Source organism: Zingiber officinale, chromosome 1B (assembly GCF_018446385.1).
Source record: "Zingiber officinale cultivar Zhangliang chromosome 1B, Zo_v1.1, whole genome shotgun sequence".
In the NCBI taxonomy this organism is placed as follows: Eukaryota; Viridiplantae; Streptophyta; class Magnoliopsida; order Zingiberales; family Zingiberaceae; genus Zingiber; species Zingiber officinale.
In genome coordinates, this window is record NC_055986.1 from 116,301,059 (window position 1) to 116,314,698 (window position 13,640).

Consider the following 13,640-nt stretch of genomic DNA (forward strand, 5'->3'; position numbering starts at 1 on the left):
CCGTTCCCCCTGTTTTTCAATTAAATTTGGCGCCTGAAATGAAAAACAGTTACGGAAGAAAAATAGGGACATTAGTACAACATAGTTTTAGCCACCACCTGGTAATGGTCATATTTATCAATAAATATTTATTTTGACATCCTAGCAAATTAGTTATATTAATTTCGATCAGTATTATGCAAAATATATTTTCTACAATTTTGTAAATTTATGCAATTCAACAAATGAATTAATATCCAAATCAATTTCGGTTTGATATAAAATTCAACCAATTGAACCATTGGTTCAACTCATCAACCAACAATTCAAAATTCTTCTGATCACTTCTGAGCTTGGAGAAGTCATCGAATGATATTAGCAAAATTCTCGATTGCAAAGTATAGTAATGGAGCTAAACAACGGGAAGGTGGACCGGTTAAATGGAAAAAATGAAGAGATTCGCACTCCGTGCATACTGAAAGTGGGTAATGCAACTCCTTGGAAGCCAAGTTGTCAACCAGCTTCAACTGTACCATTTCTAAGAGAACAAGGTTGATGGGATGTTCCAGGTTAAAGTGTGCTACAAGCTCCTGTAATCCATAACAGTCACTTCGTCCTCTGGAGCATCAAGATCTCGGTAGCTGCAAGGAGATGACAGGGTACAATTTGCTCCGCAAACAAGATAACTAAAGCCTGAAAAGCTAGAAGGGCCACAAGTATTTGCATTGATGTAGGTAAAATGGATGAAAGATCAACCAACCTTCTTAGGCGACGTGGATCTGGTTGAAATGGAGGCATAGAAACAATTGGAGACAGACCAAGCCTTCTTTTTCTACCATGAGGGCCACCATTAGTTTCGAACGATGATGGTCCGCCACCATCTCTCATCATGTGCATCGCCACCTCTGGCGGGGCAGGGACAAAGGGACCCAGCGGCCTGTAAAAGATAGAAGATTGGGCAACACTCAAATGTAGTATATTTTGGATCGAACGGCGGTGATTCGCTCACTAACCCAGCACCAGGTACAGGAACTAAGATGGGTGGTGCAGGAACATCTGCAGGGAAAGCTCCATGCACACTTTGTCCCGCATAGACTTCATATGAAGGTTTGTCAGGATGATGATCATCTGAGCGGCCATTGGTGTCACGAGGGGAGTTGTCGAACCTGTCATGCTTGTCAGCATCTCTATCCTGCCTGTTGAAATCTCTGCGGTTGCTGCATTCATCTCTCAAACGATTATCTAACAAAGGCCTACGCCTTTGTATTTTTGCCTTCTGCATAGAACAAAACAAGAGTAAACTCAATAAAAAGTCATGATTTTGATAATTTAAGTGCAAATATCTTATGCCATTGAGGCAAGATGATGCTTTCTATAGAACTCGAAACTTGGATTACCAAAAAAAATGATGCTTTCTATAGAACTCGATTTTACCAAAAAAAAATGATGCTTTCTATAGAACTCGATACCTGGATTACTAAAAAAATGATGCTTTCTACTGTGACTTTCTTCTTTTGTTATTTTGTTGACTCGTAGGAGGAAATTATCCAATGCCATTACCTGATTTGTGCAGGAACACCTAATCAGACAGCATCTAGGAATATGCCCATACATGCATTCGGGAGCTCGTGTGTGCATGTGTGTATTGGTGTCTGTATGTAGGGGCACTTAACATACTACCATTCACTAAAAAAAAAGCAACAAAGTAATTAGGTCCACATTACGACAAAGAAGACATACCAGCTGAGATTGCTGCATAATAGGAGTTCCTCCGGGTGCATTTGGATCGCTGTGTTAGAGACAAATACAGTCACTAATGGAGAATAAAAAGCCAATAATTATCAAGGACGATGATAAGCTAAGTGCTTACTTCATGTAATTTTGGAAATAAAGCTCCTCCCTAACTTTCGAGGTTAACTCAATAGCAAGGTCTGGGTGTTTCAGTCGGAGATGCTTATGAACAAATTCAGGAGCATGGAAAAGCTTAGTGCAACCTTTGGCTCCACATCCATATTTCCAACCATATTTTTCATCTCTTATCTTTCTCACCAAAGGATCAAAGGCCTGTGTAGCTGCCGCATCTATTTTCTCTTTGGCAGTCAGAGTTTCCAAGGGATCCTGGCCTTGAAATCTTGCCTTCCATACTGAAGCGAGTTTTGTCTCCCAGTCTGAGCCTCCAGCAGTGTTTCCATCAGCAATCTTAGGGCCAGCTCTGACATGTCGAAGACCCTTTGGTTCAGATGTCTCAGACATACCATAATAATCCAGACCATGAACACGCCATAAATATGTGAGCAATGTATCCAGCAGTTCGACACCCTCAAGGCCCTTGACGGAGGTGAGACCACGAATAATTATGATTGGGCCCATAGATCCTCCATGGGATTTCTCAGCATCCAGCACATCATGCCTGCTGCTGGAGAGGACATTATCCTGGATACCCTTCTCCAGATCAAGTTTATGGACCAAGGCTAGTGTTTGTTCGATGTCCATTCGAGTTCGCCAAGACTCAGAGGTAACTATGTGAGCCTTGGGAGCATCGGAAACCTGATCGTGTTCTCTTGTGGTTCCCTTGTTGTATCTTCTCCTTTTTCCACTGGGATCTGACTCATCTTCAGAGTTTGGTTCACTGCTATTCCCAGACTTGCTAGATGCGGGAGTTGTTAGGCCAGGGCCACTGAAGATGCATTGGAATAACATTCTTTCAGAAGAAGCACAAGAACTAGAGAGGAGTGAGAACTCTTACAGGTCAAGTGTCCCACTCTGCAAATCAAGCAAGAATTCCTTCGCTATAAATCTAGCTCGTTCTTTCCTCCTGTAACAGCATGCAGCTTGTGATGGTAAATTAAAGATGTGATGATCAGAATATCGACAAAAATCATGACCAGTGTGACAAAGCTTGAAACACAAAATTACAAAGGGGAAGGAAATTCTACTAACAACACAACCAAGAGAGAGAATTTTATTTAGAATTAATTACATAAAACAAATCTTACTTCTCAATCACAACCACCAAGTTAGTTGGATGATATTTGTCTTTCAACCTACACCAATATGTAAAATAAATTACAAAATGCAAAGGCCTGCAGAGGTATAACACAATCTGAATATTAAAATAATTTTTACACAAAAGGCATGTTGTACCATTGTTCTTCCTTGTGAGCTTCAAAATAAGCTCGTTTCTGAGTGGAAATATATTCGGATCTGTATTCTTTATACCTACATGATCAGAATTATGATAAAATGTTCATACTAGCTGAACAACTAATCAACTCATCAACATAAAAAATCAATCCAACATTGAATAAGTAAAACTTAAAAGATTAGCAATTAGTGCCATCATCGACGGTGCTTCACAAAAACTCACTTGGTACATGCAATTACTTTGCTTCTGATATGTACCTGCGCTCAGCTTCAGTAGGTGAAATATCATCTTCAAGTTCCTGGATGAACTGTTTATACGACATCAGACCTCCCCTGGAAGAATAAACAATAGATTATGCAATATTATAAAAAGGAATCAGCAAACCAATTCAGTTTTCTTGAGAAAATAAATCAAAGGTATCTAGCATTAAGAGAATAAAGTGAAACACAGAGGGAGAAAAATGTGAAGCGAGAATAGAAATTTTTTTCCTTCTTTCAGAGTAACGTTTTTTTCTTTATTCCTAAGAACATAAGATGAAGACAATAAAATAATTTACAATCTATACTTTATTCCTCAATTAATTTGTATGTAAAAATTATTTTTCTCACTTTAGCAAATTTTATCCATTTCTCTTGCATCACCTCCTAAACATCTGATAAGAGTTGTGGGAACCGTCACAGGAAGGTAAAGGTATTGAAGAAAATAAAAAAGAAGAAAGCACTAAAGGGTCAACTTGGATCATTTAGTGACTCCGTTTTATTATCCAATGAGGGATCAAATCTATATAGTCAAACAAAAATAGTTGGGGCTGACATGATGATCATCAATGGTACTTGCATACAGTTCACTGATGCAATACGATCCATATGGCCAACACAAATTGTGGAACCAGTGTGGCTTTTGGTTAGACTAGTAGTTCATATTATCCAGGGACTCCAGTCATGTGGGTGATCATGGACTAACTGATCAATCAAAGTTGCTTGATCTTGATCAAGCATAGCATTGAACAGAGTTCCTTTCTCATAGCCTAAAAAACTTGAGAATGAAGGCACTAAGAGAGAGAATTCAAATCTACACAAGAAACATTAAGGTGATGATGAAGTTACAAGGTTCATAGTGTGGCTGTGTCACCAAGCATTGAAGACAAGATAAAGTCAACAAACTGAGAAATATAAGCCAGAAGGTGGAGGTACCAGCATACAAACATCAACATAAGATATATGACTAAATAGTTAGCTATCTAAATTGTATCAGTTACTAGACTAACAAGGGCCTTTAACTACTAACATAATCGCAACTTGAAGCAAGTGGTATATGCTGGTGGAAATTCCCTAAACAAATCTATAAAACTTGTGAGAGTAAGAACAGAATTCTAGAAACACATGACAGCAATTAATATTCCTAAATTAAAAAATTTATAAATCACTATAAAGAAAACAAACAAAAAAAACCTTTGAGCACCCTCAAAGCCATCAACATAGCCATCATGTCCTGAATCAGGACAATCTGAAAAGTAAACACAAAAAAAACATAAAAAGTCAGAAATAATGGTATAGAAGTGATTTCACAACCTTAATGAGCTGACCAGCATTATTAACATAGCATCTTGACATAACAAAGCAATTAATTAGATGAAACACAATAGGTGAATTAGTAATGATGAAATTAATTAGCTTAGATGGTAGTTGCCTGAGACATAGATACGTGCACAATTGCTGAACTCAATAAATCTCAAGTATTGAACAATAATTTTAAACTAAATGTCATGTATAATTGTCAGCTTTCATTTCAACATAAATTCATCCAAAAGTCACTTATCCAACATGAGTTTAGAGAACATGACGTACCCCCAAGAAATTTATCTATATTTTCTTCTATTTCCAATTTAAACTGGAGTTGATAATTTGTCAGTCGTGCGTTGCCCCATTATTATTATTATTTCTATGCAAAACCTATCTATCACTTTAAGAATTATATTATCAGTCAATAATATAGATTCAATGATGAAACGTGAGACCTGATTCCCTTATGTACCTTACTTAATAAAGACCAGAAACACCTCTTAGTTTTATACTCCATCCATATTTTCCTAAGACAACTATATCTTTCATGTTGCCTATCATGCGATAGTATGCAAATATAGCTTAAATTCTTGAATATTTGTCACAGCATCATCAGGACATTATATAGACTTTCAAGTATAACAGCTATATGCAGTGCCGCAGCTTTGTTATCCTGGTGAATGCCAAGTTGTAACACACCTACACACTGAGAAGGTTCATTCCAGCTCATACTTTTTATATGTTTATAGCCTGTAAGATAGAAACCACCCAATTCACTAGAATTTTATCTCATTCAATCCCAGAAGGAATAGAGCAGGAGTGGATAATGCATATATGGCACTTATAAGTGCACCTTGTGTAAGTGTCAAACCCATAAAATTAGCGTATCAATTGATTATTACCTGCCGTACGATTTAAATAACGTCCATGAGGTCTGTCATCACAATATCTTCCTCCACCCCGTTCATATCCACCACCATAATCATGTCCATACCTAGAACCTTAGGTATATAAGAAATCTAAGAAACCTTGCACTGAATCTCGTGATATACCGGAGAAGCACAGTCCAACTTCACCTTCTGTCATCCAGCCCATAACCCCCTCTGGGGCTACCGCGACGACGGTCATATCCACCGTCATCCTTCCTGGCTCGCTTAAATGACCCCCGTGGAGGAGGAGACCGTCGGAGAGGCGAGCGCCTGCGATCGCGGTACGAAGGAGGACTGGGGCTGCTCCTGCGACGATACTCCCGATTCCTGTCGCCCCTCGGAGCCCCTGATGGAGCAGGCGGGGGAATAGGCGGCGAGCGGTCACGGGTATCTTGGGGGTCATCCATCCTCTCCCTGGAATCTAAATCCCTCTTCTTAGGAGGAGGAGGAGGAGGAGGAGGAGGAGGAAGAGGGGAGGTAGATCTTCCGCAGGGACTTTCCGGCTGGCGATCCAAATGGCGATCGATGGGTTCGGAAGGTGCCTCGATGACCTCCGCCATGGAGAGGAGAAGGTGGAGATGGAGAGTCGAGGAACCCTAGCAGAGATTCTAATAAGGGAAGTTTGCAGGCGTCATCGAAGAGATGAAACCTGTAAATAAAGGGTAGCCGGAGAAGCAGAAGAAGAAGAGACGAAGCTTTCAGGATTCGGGTTTCATACGATTATGAATCCGATAAATTGAAATATTAGATTCGGATCCGACAACGAATTGAGAACGTCGTTAGTAATAGTAGGGAATGGATCCTTGTATCACTTTTTTTTCTTTCGTCTGCTCCATAAAATAAAATACAAATGGAAGTTATATATATTCCCCACACAAATTCACTAGGTTCATTGCTTTGCTTACAATGTCTAGGTATTTAAACACACAAATTTATATATTCCCCAGAAAACAAGCAATTAAATCAATGCTGTTGCTTCTCAAAATCCCGTTTCTGCAATGGGGTCAAGTTCCGACACCCATGCACCGGGGCGCGGCCACGTCTTCGGGGACGGAACGGCCGGCCTAGCAACGGGCGTCCCGACCCGCTTGGAGGCGGCCAGGGGGTGGCGCATGTTTGCGACGAGGTCGAGGGCAGAGGACTCGGCGTGGAGGAAGTAGACGCTACCTGCCTCGTCCGGCCGAAGGCGGGCGGAGGCAAGGTCAGCGATGTGAACGGCGGAGACGAGCACGGTCGAGGGGGCCGCCCAGTGAGCTCCCCCGTAGTCAATGGCGGAGCTAGGCTTTAGGCTACCCGGGCTATAGCCCGGGGGACCTTGCTAAAGTTGTGTTATTTTACCCTTTGACTGCCTTGTTTTTTCCATTCCTAAATAGAGCAAGGGGGTCTCAGCCTGGGTACCCATTTGGAGGACATTTGTAGCCCGGGCGGGCTACAAATCCTGGCTCTGCCATTGCCTGCAGTCATCGGCGCCCGTAGATCCTCCGCGTGGCCGGTGAGGCGGACAACCCGAACGCACCCAGGCGATGGCGCCGCTAGCTGGCACTAAGTGGAGCAGCCTATATGCAAAACAATCCCGGAAAAGGAAGAAAATTGAAGAGATTTCCGATGAGGGAAAGAGGAGCTCGGACTCTCTGGACCGTTTTTGTGATCCAGAAGATATTTCCTTTTCATGTATTATGGAGATACATGGTCCCTATTTGTAAAATAGGTAAGGATCATTCATCCTCATCAATATATGAAAAGGGAATATTCTCTGAATAACAACAAAAAATGATACAGAGAATCTCCACGGTTGACTTTCGGCTCGGGCTTACTTTCTTCATCTTATTTAATTTTGCCAAAAAACAAAGAATAAAAGGAAAATTAATCTGCGTTTGAATAGTTTTGATTACTTGAAGCAATTTTAATCGAAACATATTATACTATTTTGTTTGTCAGGAGTAATTTTGATTAAATTTAAATGATTTAATTAATGGTGAAACAGTTTGACTGACTTTGAAATAGTTCACTTAACATCAATAATTTTAATTAATGTTTGTGTAGTTTTAATTGGTATTGCGCTAATGAAATAAGAAGCGTCTTTTTATCCGGGCCTTTATTTTTATTTTCTAAAGGTCTTTATTTGCACTATATTTTATAAAAGGTTTAGACTTTTGATTGTAGTATTAATCATTTTAAGTGATTATTCTTATTGTGGTTAAGATTATCTATATTCTATTGAATGCATATTCTATTAAATAATGTAGTACCGTTATATTAACGGGCCCGCAGACCTCTGCAGAGTTTTTTTTAATGAAAAATTTATAATAATTTTTTGTAAAAAAAAAACTTTCTAAGACTTCTGCCCACTCTTATAAAAATCCCTTATTTATCTTAGAAACTTCCAACTTTTTACAATATTTTTTTAAAAAATATTTCTATATCCTATTTTTGATATCTCCAAATTTAAATTATTTTTACAAATTAATTCATTAGGTTTGAATTATCAAAATCTTCATTTTTTTTAATAAAGCTTGACTTTTTATTAAAAAAGTTAATGAAACATATTGGTATAACTTTTTAAATCTATATTTTTCTAAAACAAATGTTTTCATAAAAAACGAGAGCAAGAAAACGTCGAATTTTATAATACTATAAAATCTTACTAAGAATAAGAATGTGACCTTTAATAATTAATTTTAGCTAAGGAAATTGGATTTGAATAGAATCAAATAAAAAAAATATTTGGAAATGAATAAATTTTTATTTTTATGTGTACTAATTAAAAAATGGAAATAACATTATTTATAATAATAATAATCATATATATAATTCTTAAAAACAATGAAAAGAAAATAAATATGATAAAAAATTTATTCATTTCACGTATTTCATCATAGGGGTGTCAAAAATGAACCCGACCCGACGACCCAACCCGAGTCGACCCGAAAAAAATCGGGTTCGGGTTGGGCATTTTCGGGTTCGGGTTGGAGGGTTGGAGAGTAAAAAAATTTCGGGTTGGGTCGGGTTGGGTTCGGGTTGACCCGGGTTGACCCGGGTTGGCTTAAATATAGGGTTTTGTGGGTTTTTTTAGAGTTAAATCAAATTTTATTTTAAAAATTTAGATGTTTTTATGTATATTAATATCATGTTTGTATGATAATGATGGAATATTGAGATAAAAGTGAAGAATTATAGGGAAAATAGCCCAAAAAAGTCGTTTTGAATCGGATTTTCGGGTTATATGGGTCGGGTTCGGGTTGATCGGGTTGGTCGGGTTCGGGTTCGGGTTGAGGTGTTTTGGGTTGAACTCTTCATCAGAAGAAAATAGGGATTCTTTTGAATTTTAAATATTAAATTTTACAAATAAGATATGTTGTTGATATTTTTCCTTATTCACTAATAAATCAACTAATTAAACTTATATTTTTTAAAAGCAATATTTTTATTATTTTACATTGAAATGTTGATTATATAAAAATTCTAAGAGCCCCTCTTTAGATGCTTTAAAGAAGAAAAAAATCCAAGAGCCCCTTGAAATATTAGCACATAGTCAAATATTGATCACACCACCAATATGATATATCAAAAACAGTATAAATTGTGTATGCAACAAAAACAAATAAAAGATTGGGATAAATTTGCAAAACAATTAAAGTTTGTAATAAATAAAAGTCTGGTTCGAACATTACCACAAAAAGTAGATGAAGTCGATACTCACCTAGAACACCACCATAATCCTACAAAGCATAAAATGCTTAAATCTCATAACACATGAGAGGCAATGCCTTAGATGAGATCGGCGACATTGGAAGGCAGCTCCTCAATCACAACATTGTAAAACCTCTGAATATCAAAAAGCATCCTCTCATCATCCCGGGTGACGAAGTTTATGGCAACACCCTTTCTCCCAAATCGCCCACTTCGTCCAATACGATGCAAATAGTTCTCTGGTTGTGTTGGTAGGTCATAGTTTATGACGAGCGAGACTTGCTGGACATCAATACCGCGAGCTAGGAGATCAGTTGTAATTAGCACACGAGAGGATCCGGAGCGGAACTCACGCATAATGATGTCCCTAGTGTTCTGGTCCATGTCTCCGTGTGTGGCTGAGACAGTGTGATCCCTGCTCCTCATCTTGTCAGTGAGCCAATCAACCTTTCGCCGAGTATTCACAAAGATGACACTTTGAGTGATGGCCAGTGTCTCATAGAGGTCACAGAGTGTATCGAGTTTCCATTCTTCCTTGTCAACATTGACATAAAACTGCTTAATACCTTCCAAGGTAAGCTCATCTCGCTTCACAAGGATCCTGACAGGTTTGTTCATAAACTTCCTGGTGATCTCAAGGGCCTCAGGAGGCATTGTAGCAGAGAAGACACCTACCTGAATTTTAGAAGGAAGAAGCTGGAAGATATCGTAGATCTGAAATGATAAAATCAATTAGTCAATCAATTAGACATCAAGTTGCAAGAATTATAGATAAGCAAAGCAACACTCTGCATAAATCTGAGCAAGCATAAGCAGGCGACGATATTAAGCATGTTAGATAAATAATATTCCAGTGTAACCAGACAGGGTGATGAGTACCAACCATAGAGTAAATAGTTTTAACACAGAAATTATAATTCAAAATCTTACAAATATGTTAAATCTGGCAATAGATAAATATTGGAGATTAAGCTCTTAATAGCTGATACAGCATTGGATTTCAGAGCTGGTGATGATACTCAAGAACATCAACTACTGTGACTATTTAAAAAAGTTTGGAACAAAATTGAATGATTCTATTTAAGAAACAACAAAATGAAATAAAAAACTAGCATTCCTAGAGTCAGTAAAGTATTAAGAAAGATTATACACTCCACGATACAGAGATGATGACAATTAGAGTGTACTGTACAAAATCAATGCTACACAATGAAATTATCAAAAGAAGAGACTTAGATTATAACATGCGAACCACAAATCAGAAATCTTAGGCTATTTGCTCGGTGTTACTTGAAATGTGCATTCAAAAGTATTATACCAACCTGATCCTTGAATCCACGGGAGAGCATTTCATCTGCCTCATCTAAGACAAACATTTTAATGTAGTCTGGATGCAAGGATTGCCTCCTCAGCATATCAAACACACGACCTGGGGTACCCACCACTACATGCACCCCATTTGAAAGAATCCGCTGATCCTCTTTTACACTAGTCCCGCCAACACAGGCATGAACTTTAACACCGAGATAATCACCAAGAGCTCGCATAACCTTTTCAATTTGCTGCGCTAGTTCTCTAGTAGGAGCAAGTACCAGGGCCTGACACTGGACCAACCCATAATCAAGCTGTTGTAAAATTCCAGAACAGAAAGTTGCAGTTTTCCCAGTCCCTGACTGTGCTTGCTGAATGACATCAAGTCCCTTGCAGAAGGGAACTATTCCTCTTTGTTGAATAGCTGAAGGTTTCTCAAAACCTGTAAAAACAGGAAATTATAGTTCTCAGACCTCAAACCATCTTTATTTAATAAGCACTTGGTATGATGATAATTTACTTTAAAAAGTTGCATTCAGTCTCACCATATGCATAAATGCCTCTAAGAAGATTTTCTTGAAGCCCCATATCATCAAAACTTTCATGAACCTCATCATACGATGTGAAGAATTCTTGTCCATCAGTATTAAGTCTGCATCAACAATATGAGGAAAAAATAACAAACGTGTATATGCAACTACGACTTAATAAATATTAATGGACGGGGAATAAAAAAGAATCAACTAAAAGATGGCTAAGATGACATACAGCTCACTCATTTTAGAATCATATTGCTTCCCATCAAATTGTGATCCTTCTGGTGCCAATCCAGCCATATCTGCAAAGATGCATACAGTTACGGGCAGTTGAAAGATTACATAATCGGCATGCATTAGACATGTGCCAATCAAACCAAGGAAAGCAATGCTCAGAGAATTAACGAAAACGATAAAGTTGAAAACAGGTAATTTCTACAGTGGGCAAATCTTGCAAACCCATCCTAGCAACAACAATCCATTTTTTTATGAACAAAATATCAAAAGTTAGATATTCTTTTGTTAAAAAAAAAACCGTGTTGACGAGAAGAAAAACCGGTTATCCCATATCGCACACTGATCCAATTGACGAAAACGGAAAACACAAGCAAAGATCAATTTTTAGCTATCACACATACAAACAAAAGAGGCCCATAAACAACAAATCTGCGATCACGCAACAATCAAAAGGTAGCTGTTCACCTGCCTGCGAGAGAGATCGAAGAAGAACCGAGGAAACGGAGGCAAAGAGAGCGATTGGTTAGCAGATGAACCCGAGATGGAGCTCGGATTCAACGGCAGAGGAGGTCGATCGAGGAAGAGGCAGAACCGCGTGGGGAAGGCAAAAGAGGCGACGGCGGTGGTTCTTATTTAGGGTTTCGTTTGGACCGAGATAATTGGGCCGAAAAGGGCTGCGACAATTGGGCCTATTAAGAATCAACGTTGTGAGAGCAAATCTAGCGCTACTTCTCATCCGCCAAACACGCCCTTTCATGGGATCTTGCTCTCCACTTTTAATCTTTATTAATTCCATATTTATAATAATTCTAAAATTAAAAAATTACCTTTTTTGCAAAAATTATCGGGAAATCCTTGTTTTTTATTATTATTATAAATGGAAGGTGATTTTTATACCCCATATTATCCTAATCTATTAATAATGAACAGTGTTATTAAAACTATACACTTTGAAATAAAAATTAATAATCTAAATTTTAAAAAGATTACACAAATACATACTTTTCACATTGTTAGCTTTTCATAAGTAGACTTCTACCTTAATTTTAAAATGGTTGGCTTTGATTAGTTTTCCATTTCACTATTTTTATGACTTGAGATAGCACCAAAGAAGTGATAAGTTGATGGGACTATAGATAAATTAGCCACATCTAATTCTCACTCAAGTTTGAGTTTGAATTTAGTATATTACATTTGAGTAAACAAAGAAGGGAGCTTAACTTGCCATTAACATATCAATTTGAATAAATCAATTAATAAGGAGTGCCATTAGCTCAAGCTTTGTATCCATAACTATGGAGTCAAATCAAAGATACTCCACATTTCACACTCAATTCATTAGATTTTGTTCTTTGAAATTATTGCTTCTTTTTTAAGAAAAAAAATGAAATGTAATCCCCCATCCCACCCCACCACAACCACATTAAAATGACACAAAAGTTAAAGATTACTTTTTTTCTCTTTTTGGCATGATAATGGCATTGACATTGAATTACATTGGGAAAAGTTTCTTTAGAATAGTTATTTGATTCTAAAGATGCAATGAGAGTTAGGAAGAATAAAAGCATTCCAATTTGCAACCGTATGTAATTTCTATTCCACACACGAAACATCATCTTGCATATTTAGATCTTATAAATATTCCAACCTAAGGACAAGACGGATTCTTTTTGGATAGAATTGTGCATCGCCCACTAAACTCTCTAATGCCCTATTTTTCTTTTTCTTTTTTTATAAAAAACCAAATTTAGAAAAAAAATATATAATATTAAAAGTAATAAATAATTTTTATCTATTTAATTAATATGAAAGTAGAAAAAAAATCAAAATCAGTAATTCAATTTTAGTTATTTGTCATCGTCTTATTTAAGCTCAATACTAACGGTAAAGAGTTACGAGCTCACAGTGAATTTGTAACCGTCTCGTAAATTTGCTATTAGTTCATTGAGTGTTGTTCTTAGGGTTGTGATGTCATGATAAAATATTCAAATTATCATTCAGACATCCACGGTTCGATCTCCAATTATATAAGATTTTTTCCTCTAAATAAAAAATATAATTAAAAAATATTAGATTTCTAAATTAATCATCATGTATATTTTTTAATAATTTTTTTTTATAGATTTAAATAGATGATACTAATTGAAATTATTAATTTTTTTTATTAGATGACTGAGTGTTTGTTTTTCATGAGTTCTTTTATTTCATGAATTTTTTCACGGGCCAGCTTCCCACTTTGCGGCGCTGAGCA

At 37.3% G+C, this 13,640-nt stretch overlaps 2 protein-coding genes across 5 annotated transcripts; both read right to left on the reverse strand.

Annotated features, from left to right (window-relative positions):
- Nucleotides 1-332: 332 nt before the first annotated feature.
- Nucleotides 333-6,273, reverse strand: LOC121974830 (serrate RNA effector molecule-like). 3 transcript variants are annotated; one of them, XM_042526100.1, is made up of 12 exons: nt 5,763-6,271; nt 5,589-5,680; nt 4,576-4,630; nt 3,382-3,456; nt 3,124-3,198; nt 2,976-3,023; nt 2,726-2,794; nt 1,850-2,656; nt 1,720-1,768; nt 993-1,255; nt 740-916; nt 333-620 (listed from the first exon to the last, which is right to left on the reverse strand). In XM_042526100.1, the coding sequence occupies exons 1-12, from the start codon at nt 6,173-6,175 to the stop codon at nt 560-562; spliced, it is 2,184 nt and encodes a 727-aa protein (XP_042382034.1). In that variant the 5' UTR covers nt 6,176-6,271; the 3' UTR covers nt 333-559. The 3 variants fall into 3 exon arrangements, with proteins under 3 accessions (XP_042382034.1, XP_042382026.1, XP_042382037.1); XM_042526092.1 differs by having other exon boundaries at nt 333-916; nt 5,763-6,272; XM_042526103.1 differs by lacking the exons at nt 333-620; nt 740-916 and adding an exon at nt 1,449-1,539 and having other exon boundaries at nt 1,096-1,255; nt 5,763-6,273.
- A 2,961-nt stretch (nt 6,274-9,234) lies between these two features.
- On the reverse strand, nt 9,235-12,010 carry LOC121974851 (eukaryotic initiation factor 4A-1-like). 2 transcript variants are annotated; one of them, XM_042526113.1, is made up of 5 exons: nt 11,855-12,010; nt 11,385-11,454; nt 11,162-11,268; nt 10,628-11,058; nt 9,235-10,019 (listed from the first exon to the last, which is right to left on the reverse strand). In XM_042526113.1, the coding sequence occupies exons 2-5, from the start codon at nt 11,450-11,452 to the stop codon at nt 9,384-9,386; spliced, it is 1,242 nt and encodes a 413-aa protein (XP_042382047.1). In that variant the 5' UTR covers nt 11,453-11,454; nt 11,855-12,010; the 3' UTR covers nt 9,235-9,383. The 2 variants fall into 2 exon arrangements, with proteins under 2 accessions (XP_042382047.1, XP_042382056.1); XM_042526122.1 differs by having other exon boundaries at nt 11,859-12,009.
- Between the last annotated feature and the right edge of the window lie 1,630 nt (nt 12,011-13,640).